This window comes from Scomber scombrus, chromosome 7 (assembly GCF_963691925.1).
Source record: "Scomber scombrus chromosome 7, fScoSco1.1, whole genome shotgun sequence".
Classification (NCBI taxonomy): Eukaryota; Metazoa; Chordata; class Actinopteri; order Scombriformes; family Scombridae; genus Scomber; species Scomber scombrus.
The window spans coordinates 6,940,609-6,962,449 of NC_084976.1; the positions used below are offsets into that span (position 1 = coordinate 6,940,609).

At 40.5% G+C, this 21,841-nt stretch overlaps 2 protein-coding genes across 2 annotated transcripts; one reads left to right on the forward strand and one right to left on the reverse strand.

The window, feature by feature from the left end:
* Positions 1–470: 470 nt before the first annotated feature.
* fbxl4 (F-box and leucine-rich repeat protein 4) lies at positions 471–16,275 on the reverse strand. The gene is made up of 9 exons (XM_062422905.1): positions 16,181–16,275; positions 14,090–14,726; positions 11,630–11,963; positions 9,329–9,573; positions 8,899–9,112; positions 6,973–7,044; positions 5,463–5,587; positions 5,173–5,360; positions 471–4,897 (listed from the first exon to the last, which is right to left on the reverse strand). Exons 2-9 carry the CDS (start codon positions 14,584–14,586, stop codon positions 4,734–4,736), a joined length of 1,839 nt encoding a protein of 612 aa, XP_062278889.1. The 5' UTR covers positions 14,587–14,726; positions 16,181–16,275; the 3' UTR covers positions 471–4,733.
* Positions 16,276–19,162: 2,887 nt separating this feature from the next.
* On the forward strand, positions 19,163–19,849 carry LOC133983340 (parkin coregulated gene protein-like). Its single transcript, XM_062422396.1, has one exon. The coding sequence runs from the start codon at positions 19,163–19,165 to the stop codon at positions 19,847–19,849; it is 687 nt and encodes a 228-aa protein (XP_062278380.1).
* The last annotated feature ends 1,992 nt before the right edge of the window (positions 19,850–21,841 follow it).

A 21,841-nucleotide genomic window follows, 5' to 3' on the forward strand; every position in this document is an offset into this window, starting at 1 on the left:
AATATACATCATTAAACCAGGCATAAACAATTCATTAAAAGGCCGTTAAGAAGACAAGCTAATGTCACTTCTCCCTGTGGTATTAATAGACTGTAAAATGGCAGAGGGTTAAGGCAAAAAGGATCATTCCGCCACTACTTTCCAGTCAGTCATCCTGACTAATGGCTCTGCTAGTTGTTGTGGATTCGGTAGACAACCCCACTCTTCTCCCAATCACACTTACGCGACTCTGCTTATGAGGCCTCAGCGTGATACAGTAACAATTTACGTCTGCTCTGTAAATGATGGTACTGTTCACTGAAGCTGAGGAATGAGGGCAAATTGAATATGATCAAATCAATGCATTTTCTAGCAATGTAGACATTTTGTTCTACAGCATATCTGTGTCCTTACAAGATCAGAAGAAGCCTGTAAAAAAAGAAAAAGAAAAGCAGCCACACAGACTTCGAGCCCGCTGTATCAGTCGTCAGCCTTCAGTTTATTTAAAATCAGGTGAAAGTGAAGCACCCAGTTTTGTAATGACAGAGGCACGATCTTTTCACACAACAAGTGGCTATCGTCTCACAGAGAGTTCACACTGTAGCACATGGAGCATCGCCGCACGCCCTACAAATGGCACGTAGGTTGACCACACATCCGAAGTGGGAGAAGAGAGAATACATGTTCATTACACAAAATCAGGACCATCCCAGTCACTCAAGGTAGGGAGCAGATACAACACAAACACTGCAAACTGCTTCATTGGTCAGGGTTAGGGTTAACAAAAAGCAGGTAGTGTTCATTTTTAAATAGCTAACCTTAAATAACTGTTGTAACTGGTAGTTGCTGTACATATTAAATATTTGCAGTATTTTCATTGTGTTGCTATGGTAATTTTAGAAGTAACTGTCTCAAATGAAACTTGAAATTACTGCCTGGATTTAGGTGGGCCACACAAAAGGTGGTATATGGATATCTTGGCTTTCTGCTTCAACTACCTGATTTCCACTCACTGAAGTAACGTTTGCATCATCTGAACAGGAAGGCTGGTATATGAACGGTTACTGTCACCGCACCCATGCTGTTTAAAACACCGCTCAGACTGGAAAGAAACTGAAAAATATCCATCTGAACATAAATGCAATTTTGAAAGAAATAGTCTGACATTTGGAGGTTTTCAATCAAATTAGATTGGAGGACTGATATCTATTTGATTTCTGCCACTGAGCACAATGATCCTCTGGGACATGTTTAGACTAGCATACATGTAGCAATGTAGCACAAGGACTGGAAAAAGGAGAACTGCTAGCCATGCTCCATCAAAAGCAGAAGAAATTATGTCTTTCAACAGAATCAAAGTCTTACATATACATATGTGCATATACATATTTATATATACATATACACACACACACAGTACATCCATATTCATGGTACAGTAGGAGGCCGAGCTGTGTGCAGTGTTATGTGTAGTCACTGTCACTGTGGTGGTTGTTTAAGCTAAATCTCCAAAGCTAAATCGATCTAAAACTACACTGTCCTCTTTTTACCTTCTACTTCTGTATGTGTTCAATAAACAAGATACAACATGTAAATAAAACAGGTCTGGTCTTGCTGGAAAGCTTTTCTTTCTTCCATTAATGGAGCAAGGCTCAGTTTTCCTTTGTCTCCGTTCTTTGTGCTAGGCTAAAGTCGTCCTTTCCCTTCTTTGCGCCAAGCTAAGCTAAGCTAAGCTAAACATGTAGTGAATGCAATAAGATGAAATTAATATCATTGCTCTCATTTGACTTTGGGGAAGCAAAAACAAACACACATTGTATTTCTCAAAAGATAATGAGTTTAAAGGACCAGTGTGTGGTATTTAATGGCATCTAGCAGTGAGGTTGCAGATAACAACCACCTGAATACCCCTCTCCATCATAGAATGTAGGAAAAACTCACCAAACTGACAAACTCACAAAAAAGTCCCTCTCTAGAGTGTTTCATTTGTTCATTCTGGGCTACTGTAGAAACATGGCGGGCTCTGTTGAAGAGGACCTGCTCTCTATATAAATATAAATGGTTCATTCTAAGCTAATGAAAACCCAACAATTATTTTCAAATGATTATACTCTAATTAAAAACATATTCATACTATACTAACAAATATTATATTATTTCTTCCAAGTCAATTTCGCTAGATGCCACTAAATTCTACAAACTGCACCTTTAAATAAAATGTGTACCACACAAGGAAATATAAATAAATATTTTGCATATTAATTAACATGGCTGATATACAGTATATGGCATATAAACTGGTCAAATATAGCTGTGTGACTAAAGACCAGGTTTCTGCGTATCACTTTGGTTGAAAGATGTAAAAGCAAAGCGTGTCACTACAATCACATGGACATCACACCACATTCAAACAGGAGTATAAGGCACAAATATCTCTTAAATATTGACTAGTAGCGTGTGCTTAAAAGAAAACTTCAAGTTTTTTCAAAAGGGAAATGCTCCACGAGCACTTCTGCCACACTGCAATGGCGGCCTCAAATATTACAAAAATTAAATAGTTAATAATAGCAATACACGTTTTCACAATCATACAATTATGGCAACACCCGATAAGCAAGTTGTTTTTTCCTTTGTCTCAAAGAAATCAGTGCTGACTGATTATTTGTATCTAGTACATTTCTTTTTTAACACAGACGGCAGGTAAACTGACAGTCTGGTGGTACCGTCTGTACAGATGTCTGTTGTGCTGGTTTCTGGAGTAAAATATATGTCAAAAAAACGAATTAAAACCAGATGGAATATATAACCCCTGAGATTCAGGACAAATACTGTGGTCACATACAGTATTTACACTGTGTCATTTTAACATGCAATCCTCAGCTGAAGACAGACCTCCGTTCCATCAGTGTAACTTCATTTTGGTAGGTAAGTAATTAGAAGGCTGTAGTGTAATAGCAGTGACACACAGCTCAGTGCAAATGACAACAGAAAAAGCGTGCGACATCATGAGAGTCATGTACAGGGGGTGATCAATTTAGCATTTAACTTCTTCCATAACCTAAAAGCACAACACCCTTAATTTCCTTAAAATTAAACGGCCAATAGGATGACTAAACGAATGACCTGAATGTCCTCAGAATTCATTATCAATTTATCTAATTACCATTAACATTGTTCTGGCTAATTAAAGTGCCCAACCTGATTTTTCGGGCAGGATAAAGTGATGAGCACCATCTAACATAACCAAATTTTAAAGGGCAGATTTAAACAGAAATTCGACCCAAGACAGGGAAGTTAAATATGGTAACTCTCACAATCTCAATTACAGCTCTTTTCAAATGAATATATTGTTACTATTTAGATGTATTTATGTATTTATATTATTAACACAAATACACAAACACAACACAAATAACTTGATATTTGAATTAAAGGCATACTATGCAGGATTTTCTTAAAAAGACAATGTATAGACTCAAATAATGAAAAAAATAATTTCAATCATCACTTGGTCACTGTCTCTGTCTGTGTGTCTGTTTGATCGAGTGTGGGGCTGAGCTCCACACACCCACACACACACGCACACACAGAGCAGAGGGGCCACACCAGAGCATTCACACAAAATCCGGCAATGCTGCCCCTTCCCGCAGGGTTGAACAGAGGTGTGGGTGTGTTAATTTGTGCTTTAGAACATAACCACCGTGAAAACAATCAGAAAATAACACTTTATCTATCGGATTCACTGGTTTGTTCTCGCTAGCGATGCTCCCTGTCTTCATTCACTCTCTAGCTCCCTCCATCACCACTGCTCTCTCTCTCTCTCTCTTACACTCTGGTGTGGTTGAGCCAGAGAGGAGGGGCCAACTTTGAATTATGAGTTTACAAACACCTATGGACCAATCCTGCATAGTATGCCTTTAAGGTTTGAGCTAACACAATCCATGGTAAACTGTGTGAAATAAGGCTGCATTTTCTCCTTTACTTGCACTCTAGATGCCTTTGAACACAAAACTATCATGTATGATTTATTTGGACTGAATCAAACTGGCTTGATGTTGATGTTTCCCTCAGAATGGAATAACACCTTAGAGCTCTGACAGCATGTCTGATCTTCATTAAAACAGCAAATGATTACTGCACATTCTGACAAGGCACTGACCAAGGCCCTGATCTTTAATTAAATTAACAAGCCATTAGTAAGTGACTACCAAATCTTATTGTTTCTTCCCCAGCAGTTTCCAATAAGGGTTTATTTTAACACTTTCTTTTTTTTGTCCCTTTTTTTATCATCCTAACAAGATGTTCAGGGGAGGATTGCTCACAAATGTAGCTTTGTTTTGTGTCTTGCATCCAGTAACAAGGCAGATTTCCTGGCCTTGTGTTGCTTGGCAATATGTAAGTGATGATTCATATTCTGGGAAGATGTAGCAGATTTACTGCAACGACCCTGCTTTTTTAAAGTGTCCAAAAAAAAATAACAACAAAAAAAACTCTCACGTTCTATAATCCTGTGACTGGGAGTCTGTGGTTGTTTGTGTTCAGCCTGTTAATCCAAAGAACCTCCTCACCCAGTCTCACTGCTTTATTTACTGACTGCTAAAAGAAGATCTTGTCTGTGACGCAGCTGCGGGTAGTTCTGCAATCTTCTCCAGCAATCTGACCTGCCGCTCTGCCGCCTTCGGGGCAGTGTCTGCTGGCGAGCACCTCCCTCCACCGACTCTCTCAGGACAGTGAGAAATGAGACGATGCCCAGGTCAGTGAGTGAAACTCTTCTTGATGGCCACGTTGGGGAAGAGGCCCGAGAGCTCTTGGACGACACGCATGTCTATCTGGGAGCAGAAGGAGACGTCCAGGAGGAGAAGCCGCGGACACGATTGGAGGAGTTTCTTCAGCGAAGCAGCGCTCACCAGCCGCGTACCTGTACATCCGATCCAATCGCAACAGGGATATAGATGTAAATAAAGCAATTAATTACATTTCAAGGTCTACAAATATGTTGAGTCCGGACCCAAATAACACGTTTTATGTTCATCACTTGCTGCATTTCATTTATTGTCCAGCAAAAAGACCAATCCAGCTTCTGGAGCACACCTGGACAGCCTGAATAACACTTATAATGCTCATGAACAAAAAATCAAGTATTTTAGAAACTCCTACTTTATAACCTGTATGTTGTGTCAGGTAAGATCTTACCCAGTATGTCGAGGTGCTGTAGTGATGGACAGTTTGCGGCCAACTCTTCTACGTCTGAGTCGCAGACAGTACGGTTGGCAGTGAGGAAGAGCTTTCTCAGGCGCGGCAGGCTGCGGGCGAGGTGCTGGAAACAACCAGCGCTGCTCTGCAATGTGGGACACCAGCCCAGGTCCAGCTCCTCCAGCATTCTGAGCCCCCACAGACAAAACAAGAGAAGTGGTATGTTATTCAGTCCATACATCAACCGATCATCTCCTTACTTATCTTTGCTCTAGCTGGTGTTTACTTACCTGCAGCCGGAGGTGAGTTCGGCCAGGCCTCGATCTGTCAGGTTTCTGCAGCGCCACAGGTCCACTGAGCGCAGTGAGCGGCAGCGAGCAGCCAGCATACTAGCCACGACATCATAGTCCTCAATCTGCAGTGACAGGCAGCACTTAAGGATTATTTACACTCTCTCAAGCATGTGCAGCATATGCAGTGCAACTGTCTGTTTAATGCTTCATTGTGGATCTCACAAGTTATGAGTAATGGTTACTACGTTGGCGTGTTGTTTTAAATGATGCCGTGAGACTTAATGAATTAGTGATTCACAGAGTATCCATTTCTCTCTGACTGTTTTGTGTATTTTGAACAAACTTTTGAAATGTAGCGATTATAAAACGCCTGATTAGCCACGTCGGCTGGTTTGAGGAAGATGACCTGGCTTCACACAGCTCTAACAGAGAACACCTCCGCTAGAAGAAAATAGAATAGTCTTCCAAAACTAATTTGTATTTGCATGGCTGTTATTGTTCTTTGGTGTCAGGTAATGTTGGCCATATTTCATCCTTTCATCCAAAGATGAAAGCAGAAAAAAAGCTATTTAACAGCCAGTGCAAGCACCTTACCCATGGAAATGACAGCATACACAGCTAGCATAGTGGATGGGTATTAAAACACTGGCGGAAAGGGTCACTGTCATTATGCATTTCTATTTACAGATGTTGCATAACTTCATGACACTTACCGCCTTAGCAAGGAGCACAAGAGAAAACTGCCTTAAAATTAAGCATTTCCTTTCACATTTTCTCATTTGCTACATTAGTATTTGCATCAAATATCGATTCATCTGCTGGTGACAAGGTGGGCGAGTGAGTCATTGTGTTGACTGGATGAGTGAGCAAATTAGACAGTCTGTAAATGAGTAAACAATGAGCTTCTGATGAATTTTCCTCTCTTTTTGAAATATCATTTGGAAAAATAGGCACAGGATCTGCCTAATGCCCAACCATAATCACCATGAAAAATTAAATATTTGTTAATGGGGCTCAACTATTAATTTAATGAATGTATGTTTAAAAAAAGCTCGATTTTAACGTCCTTCCTCCAATGTCACACCATGAACCACAGCATTTTTCTAGCTATATATATATATACATATATTATATTACAGTATGTTCGTATTTTTTACTCACACTTTCACTGCATTGAAAAGTGAGACTGAAGGCAGATTTCCAGGCAAGGTTGGACAATAAAGACGCATCCCCTTCTATTCTGTTCAAAGCTGCTTTCACTCTCCTTGTCTATTTTACACCCAACCAGTTTATTGTTAGCAGCTCAAAATATTGCAACACAACTGATGTTGGTGCCATCTTTTGGACAAGCTGCTCTGCAACAACGATCAAGGCCACATGGAAGTCTGTGTAGTTAACAGGCTGTGCTTTATTTGGACTTTTTCCTGGGTACTGGTATGCTGTGCGTGTGCGTGTGTGTGTGCATGTGTGTGTGTGTGTGCATGTGTGTGCGTGTGTGCATTCTCACCCTCACGCAGCTCCCTAGGTTGAGGTGTCTCAGCTCTATGCAGAAAGTCAGGATGCTTAGAATAGATGTTTGCTGCAGAGACAACAAGAAGAGAAGACAACAAAGATGCATTTTGTTACCCAAATTACAGTTGTATATTAATCATATCCATTCCAATTTTGTAACCAGCAATGTGGTTATATTTAAAGATCCCCTCCAGACATGTGTCAAGATATATAAAAATACTCTGCTTTGAATTATCACTTGTGTCTGATATGGTCAAACAGACAGAAAAGAAGAAAACTTCACTTTAATAACTGATGTATTGAAGCCATTCCTTCAACAGCGAAATCCCCCCAAATAAACCCCATGAACATCTGATTTAAGTGTATATTTAAAAGATGTACAATATATGTGTAAAAATAACTGCAACAGGTTTTGTCATGTCAGTCAGCGTTCCTCCGAAGTGAATTTAATATCAAACAACAGATAGTTTTTACGTCTCCTCACAGAGATGAGCGCAGTGAGGACATAGACCTCTCCAGTGGCACTGCAGCTAGCATATTCAACGCTGCGACTGCCAACACATGCACCTCAGCGGCGGGAGAAAGTGTCAGACATGAAAGCGAAAAGCCTCCTGTGTCTATGTGCATGTGCTCCGCTGTCGCTGGCATCTTTATAAACGCCTCTCTTCGGCGAGCTAGCCATTTAATTAGAACCATGACAGGGTAATGACAGCTGAGATGTCAGGGCCTCAAACAGACACACACAGCTCGCTCTGTCTGCCTCGGTATAAACAACCTGCGGCACGTTGCCTGGCTCCAAACCGCTGAAACTCTACACTACACACTCCTGCCCGCGACGCCGCTCTGAAACATGACAAACACAGGAGAAAACACTGAGGAGCAACACGAAAACACGAGCCGGTGGTTTGTTGTTGTTTTTTTTTCTCGTCAGACAGGCCCGAACCTGAACGTGTACAGTACGTGTCTTTAAGAACCCCCCTCCTGGGCTCAGAGTTGACTCAGTTCATCTTAAAAAGCAACAACAGCAGATTAGCAGCCCCAAGCCCAAATCATGTACCATCAAATAAGCAGCCATGTAAACACAAAAACTAAAGAACATTCACCAACATTACAAGACAAGGCAAACTGTGCTCTTTAGGAGACTTTTTCTTATATTTATTTTTTCTGCTTTTGACCTCTTTAGGACTTTGAAAACTATTCAAATTTAACAATCTGTGAAGCAGATATCAGGTTTCGGTTGAGCTGCTCGTACATCTATGCAGCCTGAAACAAACATGAGTAAGCTTGATTTGGCTGTAAAGGGTCACAAGCTAAAAAAAGGTTGTGAACCAATGAGCTGAAGCCTCAAATGGTCTGCTGTGACCTCTTCTGGCCTTTGCAAGAGACCAACTGATGCACTGCAAATAATGCAAGCTACCAAGTAGGAAGAGAAAAAGTTGAAGTTGGTTTGTTCGAAGCAGTCAAAGATGAAGACACGATAACCTTGCCTACCGACACAAGATGAATTTAGTCTACAGAAATCTGCAAGCAAAAAACGAAGTGATGAGAATTAAAGCAAATCTGAACTGAATGAACCGAATTTGTGGAAGAAATGCAGCATTTCTTGCTTTTTGCTACACAAATGGACAAATAAAAAAGCTTGCATGGAAGTCTGACCTCTTCAGAACCTAAAGACAACCTGTTATAACTTCCCTGTGAAATAGATTAATAATAGAAAATGAGCAAAAACTATAAAGTGAAGAAACGTAGACTTGCATTTCTAAAAGGTAACTAAGTAACCTTTATATTTCTACAACACAAACAGCCATGGCGAGCATTTGGGATACAAAGATATCATTAACCGTGGTGTATTTGGACAGGACAGCTGTTGAAAATGTCGCTCTGATTGCGGTTTCCCAGATACGGTGTTGACCGTGCCCACCTCTATCTTGGTACGGTAGAGCACCAGCCTACGGAGGCGTGTTAGTTTGGAGATGTGCGTGAAGGCCTGCGGGTGGAGTCGGTCGCAGGAGGACAGGTTGAGCTCCTGCAGGCCCGGACAGGTCTGGGAGATGACCTCCAGGCACGCCTCGTTCAGGAAGTGGCAGCAAGACAGCTCCAGGGAGACCAGGCTGAGCCCACAGGTCTTCATGAAGCTGAGGAAGAGGAAAGAAAGGAGAGAGAGAAAACAGGAGATACTTTAATCCCACATTAGAAACGTATTTGTTCAGATTTCATGCTAGTAGAGGTAAAAGAAATAAACAATGACATATACCCCCTCCCTCTGAGCTTGTGCTTGTGAGTACTTGCTACTTTCCCAAGGTCATTTCCCCCTTTTTTTTGTAGCTCTTGCGGCCTGCTGACAGTCTGACCTGCTGAAACCGGTCAGGGTGAGAGCTCCGCGGTTGCCCGTCCAGGACAGGTTGATCCTCTGGAGGAGAGTGCAGCGACTCTGCAGGTGTCCCAAGGAGGCGTCACTCAGCCGGGCCCAGTAGGGCTGCAGACTCAGCTGGGTGTACTGCAGCGGGTCGCAGCAGTGCTGGTGCAGCAGCTTGCAGCTCTGGGCCAGACGGCAGAGGTCTGGCAGGGTCAGGTGGCTCAGTATCAGCTGGATGAGCTAACGGACGGGAGAAGAGGATAAAGGGTAAAAAGCGTGCAAAAGAAAAGAGGAAAGACAAACATCAAACTGGTTAGATCTGGCGGCGGAGCACAGCATGAAACAGAAAATTAAAGATTAGAACAGAACCGAAGCAGAGAATAGAGAATAACAGGGTAGAGGAGAGAATGGTAATCGCATCTCCTCTGTCAGGCAGATCTAAATAGTGGTTATCTGGGACACAAAGCAATGATAGCGGGATCAGTGTGGAGGTGAGCCGGCTTGTTCGGCGCTGTGTTCCTATGCATCTCAAAGAGAAAGAATGACTGTGCTTGTGCGCGCGAGTGTGTTTGTGTTGCAGTGAATTAACAATACGCGGCGTTCAAGCGGGTATCAGCTGACAGATAATAGCTATATTGTGTTTCTGAAACAAACACAGCGCAGTAGTGAGGACTGCTGTTAATGGCAGCGGCTTGGAGAGGAGATAAGAGAAGGAATATCAAGAGCTCTGCCCGTGTTTTGAAGCTCTGCTCAGACAACATGATACGTCTGTACCAGATGAAAATGACTCCGTGTCCATGAGTGCAAGCAAGATAGTGTCAGAGTGGGTCCAAGCTGCAATGCTCATGGATTTAATACCATTAAAAACAGCACTGCGTAATGGTTTTAGAGGCAATGATCTTACACTTTGATTTGATATTCCAGTTATTTTACAGTGCATTGGTGTGATCATAAGATTAGCGGACAAATAGAGGCAAGATCTTTCTACTTCTATTTCTATTAAAATGAACAGTATATGCGCTAAAACAACAGAAGATCATCAAAGCTATAACAACAGAGGATCAGACTTTGTGTTCTCAATGATTGTGCCGGTCGCTGTATGACAATGGGTTTCAAATCACTTCACAATGGAAGGGTTATGTAGTTTAAATAACATTGTTGTATTAAGTTTAAGCTGCTCTTTTTTATTCTTAAATCCAAAAAGTAGACAAACCGTCTGTTTTGAGATGTTCTGGCACCGGCTTAATTGCACCCATCATTTCTATGGGTCCCTGTAGAATATTAAGTCAGTACCACCGTACTTGTGACAACGCAGTAAAATGATCACTGGAGCGGAACCTTAAAGGAATAGTTCTACATTTTAGAAAATAGGCTTTTCTAAATAGGGTTGACAGTTGCCAGTGAGATCTGAGGATTGAGTGGGTAAAGGAGGAGATTGTTTCTGACCAGATTATTTAAATGACAGTTTCAATGCTGTGAACACCCCCAACAAAATTCCACTCACATCTATTGTATTGGGTAGAAATCTCAGAGAGTGACACATAAAACCAAAACTCTCTGTATGGCTACCTATCATCTGGGATAATAGAGTTTTTTTTTCTTGTAATATGGGTGACTGGACCCTATAAAGAATAGTTTGACATTTGACATTTTGGGGAAGATGCTTTCTTTCTTTCTTGCCAAGAATCAGATGAATAGATTGATACAGATCACGCTGTCTGTTCAGTATGAAGCTGGAGCGAGGAGACAGGTATTGTTTAGAACTGAGATCAGGAGTGGGGTAAACAGCTAGTATGGATGTATGAAAAGGTAAGACAAAAAAAGAACAAACTACCAGCACCTCTACAGCACACTAATTAGCATGTTACTGCATAATCAGTTTGTTTAATCCTTAAATAAATCAATAAATAACCGTAAAAATGACATTTTATGTACCAGACTATTTTCTTGGCTGGCAGTAGTGACTTCCTGGAGTCTCTGTTGGTTGCCTAGCAACCCCACAGTGACGACAGCCTCAAGGCTGTAGCTTCATATTTTGCGCGCAAACATTAGAACATTATAAATCTTCTCAACTTACTCTCTGCATTGTATTTTTCTAAAATGTTAAACTACTCCTTTAACAGATATTTTTGTACTAAAGAGACCAATTAAAGCTGACGTTCAACAGCGGTCAAAAATATTTCTGTCTGGTTTCATAGAATCAGAATCGCTTCTTAATAGAAAGAAACAAATTATGTCTGTTCCTTTCCCCGGCCCTGTGTCATCTACAGCACACATCATTCTGATCTGTGATCACCTCATAGGGCAGTTTGTCAAAGTAGCCATTTCCTGTCCTCTGGTGCTTGCTGTCTCCTTGTCTGAACGGACCTCCAACATCAGAAAGCTCCTCGTCGCTGTCACTCAGGTCACTAATGTCGATGATTGGCATCTTATAGAGTGCCAGCATGGGCCTCTCTTTCACACCACGCAGGATGACAGCGTCCAGCTCAGTGTAGTAGTCCAGCAGAGAGCTGTTGACCTCCAGACGCAGCAGGTTAGTGGGGAAGTTGATGTGCTTGATGTTGGGTGAAAACTGGCGTGCCTGGGGTGTCAGCACCTTGGTAGGCTCCCCTGACCACAGCACCTCCCACCTGGACAAGAGAAAGTGTATGTTGTACACCACCATTCCTTTAAAGCTGGCCAACTAGAGTAAGTCTATGTAGACAGTTGAAAATAAGGCTCATAGCTGTAGCTGTTGCTTTGTATGTCCCTGTCAATCTGTATTATTGCACATAGCATTTATTGAACCTATAGTGGCACTATAGTGTTTTATATATCTCATAATACCTCACTACATCCAGAATCCAGCAAGATTACATACCATGACTTTTGTCTCTCACTTTTCATCTTCAGCTGCTGTCTCAGTGTTTCTAAAAGTGTTTTGTATGCCTCATGTACAGACACCTCCCATGGCACAACAGTCTCTATAAAAAGAAGCCTTAGTGTTGAACGGCAACGTGCCTCGTTCACAACTTCACAGATTGCTGGTTTGACAAAAACCGGCAATGACTCATGAAGGACGAATGACGGGCAGCGATGAACTAGCTCATTCCTGCCGTCCATCCACACTGCTGCTGACAGAGGATTGTCATATGTTTACATTTTGTGCGATTTAGTACAGGTGGCAAGTCAATCATTTTTGTAGTGCTGTTAAGTAGATAAACATCTTTATTGTAGGGACACGTTGAAAGCATTACACTTGCGGTGTGGCTCCATCTGGTGATGTATTCACAGGGTCACCAAACCAGTCAATCACATTTATGCCTCCTATAAAAAGGTGGCCAAAGTGCTGCTGGACAAACAGGTTTAAGAGAAGCAATATTTTAAAGGTATGAGTTTGTTAAAAGTACATTATACTAAATCCCTAAAGAGCATAGTGAGCATGCTTATGGATGGGAGAGCATGATTGTCACTCATTGTTGCATACTGTAGTTTTTTTTTGTATTTAACCTTTAATTAACAAAGAAGTCTGTTGAGATACTTTATCTCTTTTAAATCTGACACAAGTGGCAGCATAAACTAGGTGTCACATAGTTACTCACTGTATGTATTACAGGAAGAGATATGTTTACTGACAATGTACACCAGATCCCATAAATTATAAACTGGAATTGTGACTCCCTTTATGATAACAGCTAGTTACAACAATAGACAGTAACCTGTTATATCAGTAGTGGGCATGAATGTGACCTTTATAAAGGCTTGTTACAGAAAGCTATTCTGCTAGAGTATTAAAGGTGCAGTGTGTAGAATTTAGTGGCATGTAGCAGAATCAACTTGGCACAAATGGAATATGTTTTTTTTATTAGTGTATAATCATCTGAAAATAAGAATTGTTGTGTTTTCATTATCTTAGAATGAGCGAGGGCCTGTCACGGACCCATGCTTGGAAGGTGAGAGTGTTGGGTGTTCAGTTGGCTGCAATGTGCAACCTCACCACTAGATGCCACTAAATCCTACACACTGCACCTTTAAAGTTACTTCTGTACTTTGGTTTTTCAGCCAATCCAGAGTTGGTACGGTTGGTTCCACAAAAGTACCTTACTTTGTCATTACTGTTGTTTTTCCCCACAGCACATGATCATCAAAGGAAACAATCATATCAGTCAGTTTAGCAATTAAACACCTTTTCAGCTGATTTTCAACTGCAGTGGTGAGTTTAATTTAATTTCAAGTCAAGTCCAGTGAACCTGTAAAGCTGTTTTGAGTCACTGGTACATTAGATTAAGTTGATAGTGACAACAACAGCACCCCCTCTCATCTTTTATTCAATGCTTCACGTTGATCTGTATTTATACCACCTGCATTAACCCCTTAGCCACATTTTCCTGTGGAGGTTTACCTGTAAAAGGAGTCCCTCTAAACATGCCAGCTGAACTTTTAAAAGAGCATTTGTGAGCCAGTAAAAATACAGGTTCTACCATGCATACTGTTTTCTCTTTAAACTATAATTACAGAAACTTGAGGCTTACATTTACACCTGTTGGTTTCATGATTAGTAAACATAGCAGAAATAATTCTCACATCAATTTGTTGAACATAATGCAAGTAATAAATTGTAGATACCTCAGATAATGTCTCTAATGCCATCGGGATATTCTAAAACTGTGCTTACTGGTACTGCATGACTTTCTTGATGGTCTTAATGAATTAAACCTTCAGGTTAGGCAGTGAGAATGTCTGATGATGCTTTTCAAGGACAGATGATTGCCTTTACCTGACATCAGTTGCTGGATTCTGGGAGAAGGGGTTGTGTGAGCAGGCCATGATCTGGACGATGGCTCCAGGGTAATAAGTCTCAAGCACCTCCACTGCTGTAGGGTAGACTGGCTCCTCGAAGCACAGCTCAATATAATCCTGACTGTGGAAGCCTTTGGGAGTGCGGCGGAAAGGTGGTGGGGCACTGGCGCATTGTTCCCACCACTTCCCATAAGCTCTGAAAACAGCCGTCTGGGTGAAATCCCCGGAGCTGGGGTAGACGTTAGGTACCCCAGCCAGGTTCCACATGGTGTAGGACATGCTGTTCTCACTGCCATAGTGGGAGCTGAAGTCCGAAACCTCCTTGGCATACTGCTCCACCTCCACACTGACCGGCAACACCGCCCGCTGGCCGGATTCCACAGCCCTTCGACTGGTCAGCGCCTCTCCACGAGTCCCACTCCTGGAGCGTCGCCGCAGACAGATATAGTAAAACATGCTCAAGAGGGTTAACATAGGGAACTCTGGGGCTGATGGAGGCAGCGGGGGAAGAAATGGAGGCTAGAGGGAGGAAGAGCCTCCACCTACTGGATGCACACTGGCTCAATGGCTTGGGTGTACAAAGCACAGGCTAGAGGCCCGGCTGCATGCATGACCTGTAGGTTAGGCAGAGACAAACACACACAAGAGTGAGAACAAAAACACATTAGGGAGGAATGTGTGTATTTTAGCTGAAATATATTAATATACAAGTCTCGATTAGTTTCAAAGAATTTTAATCAGCTGCTCCCTACTCTGAGCATTTAAAGAAATACTTTCAGAATACACAAAAGCTCAGGAAGTCTGAATGTAAATTTTATACTTATAAAATTGGGTGTGTAGCTTTTAAAGCTTATTGATGGGAACATAATCACCTGCTATCGGCGGAAAACTGTTTTACTGAGCAGCCACACCTGGCATTAATGTCTCTCGTGGTGACACTGTGTAGTTCCGACAGCTACCCTGTCATTAAAAGGTAGCAATGTACTGCTGCTAGTAAGGACAATTCCTCATAATATCAACATGCTAAGGGGGATATAGGACACGAGAGCATGTATATCTGGTCAAACAGCATGTTAGCCTTCAGAATACTCAAAAAGCTCAAATCTGATTATTCCTTCCACTCCTCAATAGCCTGTACCCTGCAGGTTTTGCCACTCCTTCACAGTCACTCCACACTGCATACACAAGCTAAGAGTGGCTCATTAACTGGCAGGACTGAATAAAACCTGCAGGATGCCAGAACCTACTCACCTTCACCACTAACTCTACAGCAATCCACATAGGTACATTACTAGCAAACCATAAACTTAAAACGTTCAAAAATATAAAATATAATTTTTTTTAAATGTAAAAAATGGATTGCAATTGTTCAGTTCTGCAGCAAGCAATGCATACTTAAAATGCAAATGTGTTATCCAAATGTAAACAAAAGGCATAATTTGCTTTAAATATCAAATGAGTTGGAAGGTCTTGTAACCTGTGTAACTAAAACCAGACTGCAATTAAAACTAGGTTGTTATCAATGCTGGTAAAGCTCTAAAATCAGTGTTTTAATATACATTGATATAAAATATAAGCTTTAGATAAACGGTACAAACAGCAAGTAGCCATTCGTGCAGGTCGGTTTATTGGTGCTACTGAGAAACTGCTATAGAGTTTAGCAATAAGTCCGTTGTTGTTACCTACCCTCTGGCTTTCTCCTGCTGAGGACACTCACTTACATTGTAACTTACAGATGTAGCTGTTAGCCATATGATCCTAAAAACCTTGGCTAACTTTACAAGCATTGATCATTTCACATGACATTGACATAAACATGAGCTAGCTGTCACTGAAAAACGGTGTCTGAAGACTTAAATGACTATTTGTGAGTAACAAAGCGGAAAGGAAAGCTGCCTCAGGCTGTGTTGTTAGCCTTTCTGTTAAAAAGCTAGTGTTAGTTAGCCAATGTTAGCTAGCTAGCCTTCAGACAGACCAGCTGAGATGCCAAAACACAGACTGTTAGCTTCCGTAGCTAGCTTTCCAACAATGAGCAATCAAAGACAAAGACAGAGTCAGTTGAAATTACGGTAAACGTAGATCGATATATCCATTCATAAGGAGAGATCCTGTTCTTTCCTCTTTCAGGATATTTCAACCACCAAACCAAATTCCTGACATTTACCTTATGATGCCTTCACTTACAGTCGGACAATTCACTTGCACGCCAAGCGCACATTATAACCAACCCTATACATGGGAAATTTATGGTAGAAATAGTAAAAATGTGTATGATATCTACAGTTTGTATACGTTGTGTTTAAAAATAAAGCGAAATCAATAAAGTTCTTGTGAATAATTGAGTTTAAATCAATATGTTGTGTAGAACTGGACTTATTATTATTATTACTAGAACTGCTTATTTTCCCTCTATATTGCACTGCCATCGCAGTAAACAACTAAATGTCGCTTAATTTTCAATGCATATGATAGAGGAGAAACTATGACATGTCAATTTCGACACTGTTTTGTTCAAAAAGGTTGACTGAATGCTCGGATTGCAATACGTCTGTAATTGCATAGAGTGACGTAGGGCCATTAAATGCAGCATCAGTCCAGTACAACAAATAATCAACATCCGGTCAGAGAAATTCGTTTTAAAGCAAAGCATTCTGGGGGCAGTAGTTCTTTGGGCACTTGCTGCTTAGTGTCGTCAAGCTAGATAGAAAGATGCATCTTAAATTAACCTGGTTGAACACTAGATTCCGACAGTATGGAAGCCCATCTCAAAATAATGACTTAGTATCTCAAAATAATGACTTAGTTTCTCATTATTTTGAGATACTGAGTCATTATTATGAGATACTAAGTCATTATTATGAGATAGTATCTCATTATTCTGAGAAAGTTTCTCATTTCTTTGAGATACTAAGTCATTATTATGAGATAGTATCTCAAAATAATTCATACAACAGTATTTTGCTTAATTTGTGCAAAATAGATTGTATTTTTATTACTATTATTATTACAGGGATTTTTTTCACCTCACACAAATGTTGGATATCACTTTGTTGATCTATTTCTGCTTTCACTCACAATACATGATACTGCATAGGGGTATAGCCGACACTGAGTCTTGTTTGTTGGTTTTGTGAAATTAAGTATTTTTCGGATGGAAAATGACAGAATACCGACAGTTGATAACTTAAACATATAGACGTGTGTGTGTTTGTGCATGCGTGTGTGTGTGTGTGTGTGTGTGTGTGTGTGTGTGTGTGTGTGTGTGTGTTTGACCAGTGACCACACTGTTGATACATTTTTGGAACTCACACATCAATATCCATATTAACCTAAACAAATCTAGTAATGGTGGAAATCTTTATTTCATGTTGTTTAATTTCTGGTCAACTGAAAAAAATATTTAGATGGAAGCATCAGAGGAGGTGGAGAAGCTGAGACATCAGCAGTGTCTGTCAGCATAGTCTGTCATTGGATAGACAGGACAAAGGGGTCTCAGATGCAGAGGGTGAAGGTGACCTGAAGCAGCATGGAGTAGTAGAGCCAGTCGACAACAGCCATTTTGCTGAGTTGCTGGGACGGCATATTGAAGGAGGTGCCTGCAGTAGTTGTGGGACCACCTCCATCAGCACCTCCCATGGGGTGAGCAGTTTGGAGGCTGAGCAGGAAGTCCACCCCAGCAGCTGATTTGAAATGGGCTCTTCACTATGAAGTCAACTGGCATACAGCTCAGACAACACAACACTGCTTTTTTCACACCAGTCAGGGGCATAATAGTGAGAGGAACTGTCGAACTAATTAGCCAGGTCCCAAACATTAGGCCTTTAAAAATTAAGATTCTGGGTTGTTCATGCAATTTTAAAATGTTTTTAGGAATACAAGAAAATTATTACACCAGCTGAAATAAATAGCTATTTATAAAACAATGTTAGAGCTGCCCCTTATAATTATCTCATAATGGAATATTGAATATTACTCCCTGTAATGTTCTGAAACTTCATCATGAGGTTTGAAATATACTGAGATTTCAGATTGTGCTGACTTTATAACTTAATTACTGATAACTCTAATAACCACAACAGATGCATGTGTTTACAGTACTTGTTGATTAATTTATTTTTACAGGTGTGACAATGAATGTATTAAAAAGGAAGGGGGCCCACTGAGGCTGCATATGTACGGGGTGCAGACACCGCTGTCACCAACAAAGGTATCCTTCATTATGCACAGATGCTACTCCTGTAATGAAGGTGTTCCCAAATTTGTCCTGATGTCATGAAAGAGTGACAGCTTTTGTGATGCAGAAATGTCAAAGAAGCACAAAACAAAACAGCATATTTGAATATATTACCTTTGTGTCACCCCTGGGTTTACAATCACAAACTTCTAGTTATTTATTTTTTATTTATTCTTATTTTCTATGTAATTATTCATTAGTTTGATATCTTATTAGTCCTCATCAATGCTCAGGAGTGTTAACAATCTTTTTCTACTGTATTATATCACAGAATAATCCAAGAGCTCTGCAATAAATCCTATACATAAAGGTTGTAGTTTGTAGTTAGTCTTTTTTAGAGCTGTTGATTGATGTTATGGTTATTTTGCAGGCTGTAGTATGTGATGTTGTTGAACTGTAGTGAGTTATACTGAGAAGTGTTCTAATATGTAGCCAACTATAATCCATATAAATGGGATGGACAAAATATTGGAAACACCTCTGAGAGTATGATACAAACAGTACTATGATTGCCTGTTTGCTCTTGTTCTTGAGATACAGAAAAAAAACAACTTAACCAGCATAGCAACAGTAACCATGGGGGTTGGGCATAGCAACAGGATTATAAAAAAACCTTTAAATGCCTTTATGTCCCCAAATAGCATTTTCATGTTTGTTTCATAGGAAAACAAGAACATCTTAACACCAGTTATAGCAACCATTACAAAAAACAACAAGTATCACGTTTTGAGAGTCACACAAGTATAAATCAGCATCATTGCTCTGTGTTTCTGGTTTGGATTCGCCACATTACTTTAGAAAAGAAGACCTGTGGATATGCTGAGGAGCAAAAGGAAGCTAAAAGCCCCAGGTTTCACTGTGAAGGCCTCCATGAAGAACAGTGTGGTAGAGGGTCCCCCAGCTGCAGGGGCTTTTCAGAAGCGCCCTTCCAAACCAACAACCTTTCGTTCCTTCTATGAGCGTGGAGAGTTCCCGATTGCACTACAGCATAAACCTGCACGCAACCGCATCGTATGGAAAGTTGAGATTGAGAAGCTGGACTACCACCATTACCTGCCCCTGTTCTTCGATGGCTTATGTGAGACAGTTCATCCATACGAGTTCTTCGCACGCCAGGGAGTCCATGACATGCTGGAACACGGAGGGCCCAAGATCCTACCTGTCATCCCCCAGCTCATCATCCCCATCAGGACTGCTCTAAACACAAGGAACCGCCAGGTGATGGCCACCACCCTGAAAGTCCTGCAGCATCTCGTGATGTCTGGAGACAAGGTGGGAGAGGCTCTGGTGCCTTACTACAGACAGATCCTCCCCATTTTCAATATCTTTAAAAATATGAATATAAACAGTGGAGATGGCATTGAGTATAGCCAACGGAAGAGAGAGAACATTGGTGACCTGATCCAGGAGACTCTGGAGATGTTTGAGCGCTACGGAGGGAATGATGCCTTCATAAACATCAAATACATGGTGCCCACCTACCAGTCCTGTATGATCACCTGAGGGAACTGTCAGATTGATAAAGGGCAGACTTTAAACTTTTCTTATTGTATTAAACTGAGAACTAAAACTATTATGCAAGAGCATTCATAAGATGTCTGTCACTGTGCAGTGTAGCTATATCAGAATAAAAAGAAATCTACGGATCACGTTATTTGTCACTTATTTAAACACATTTTTCATTTATTATCATTTATTATTTATTATTATATCATATCACTCAAACAGTAAACAAGTTTAAAGTTCTGACTTTCAGCTGTAAACAGAGAGGGGTAGTAAACCTGTACATACATTTATTAAAAACCAAAATGACAGCCTGCTTTTAGGCTTGGAAAACAGTTTGGTTGGTTCATCACTTTGGTCCAGACTGAAATACCTCAACAAATATTTGGAGGATTTCAGTGACATTCATTGTCCCATGAATAGTTATCCCTTGACTTTTCACTAGCATCACCATGAGGCTGCCATTTGTGGTTCTGGGCTGACAATTATTGGATGGTTTGGAATGAAATTTATTTTATGAAAGAAACATAACATTGGTGGTAGGATTATTGATTTAAAAAGTAGAAGCAAGTGCATGGACCAAAGAGTGCTTTGACACAAAAATACACTTTGAATGCCATGACTTGAGCCTTCTATTGTCAGTAAATCTTACTTACTTACTTTAAACAGGCCAATTAATGACCTCTTTTTTCTACTTTTATTTATGGTCACTTGCTGTCCTTTACTTCACCTTGCATCCTGGATCTTCCTCCTTGTGGTTCCCCTGTGACTGCAGGTTTTGTTTCTGTACAGAGATGCTGTTTAATCAAAGACTGAAGGAAGAGGTGAAATTTACTGATTACTCAATTCTTTTTTAAAACATTGCAGATATAACAGATTAAGGTGGACAGCTTATGTATTTCATCAAATCATTTGTGTTTATTGCTTTGTTCTATTGGGCCTGCATCTCCTAGCTGTGTGTCATTAGAGGTTTGTGTGTGTGTTTGAGTTCAGCATAGCTACGTAGATGTGTGTGTGTGGTGTGCATATGGGTCCAAACCTTTTCTGATTGACAGATGTGGTGGATACAACATTCATTTGGTCTTGGTAGATCAGAAAAACAGACCTGAGTCAAGTGCTTAATGAGACAGGTAGTCAAGATACAGTCTGTCAAATGAGCTAAAACCAAGCAGCTAATGACACAACACATTTCACAGAACACAAGCAGGTCCATGCAGTTTATTGCAATAATTATCAGTTTAAGTCTTGTTACAGAACCAATATTATTTCATGTATTTAGTTTGAGTTTTTCCACAATATTTAAAATACCAAATATTACATATCAATTCAAACCAACCAGATGAAATTTTGAAATGTTTTTACAATAAAAGTCCACAACAATATCAAATGTTTGTGATTACTGGCTCCACAAATCCAAGATGGCTACGGTCAAAATGCAAACTTGAGCTAGTAGGCCTATCTGCGAACTTGCAGTATCTACACGACAGACACACCCGCTTTACTACATGACACACCCACTTAAATAGGTGATAACATCACAGTGGGTGTGTCGCATAGGTCTGCAGGGCTGCAGATAAATCCTTCTGATCTTGAGACTTCAAAACAGGAATCCACAAAGCAATGGGTGACATCACTGTGTGGCTACGTCCATTATTTGATTACTGTCTATGAGCCTGACTGAGCAGATAGCATGGCTGTACACACTTAGTCTTGTTTCTTTGTCAGTCGATCATTTTGTTCAATGAATGAATTAGTTGTCAGTCTATGAAGCCCAGTCTATGTAAATTGCAAATAACCACAGGAAAAGTTTTTTTTTAATGACAAATATTTAACAAAAAACAACAATATTCAATTTACAATATTAGATATATAAACAAGCACATTCTCACACATTAAAAGCTCTATTAGATCTGTTTTTGCAGTAGACATTCTGACATGTCAAAGCAGAAAAAGCACAGTTCTTTAGTAATAAATGGCTCACTGGGAAACTGA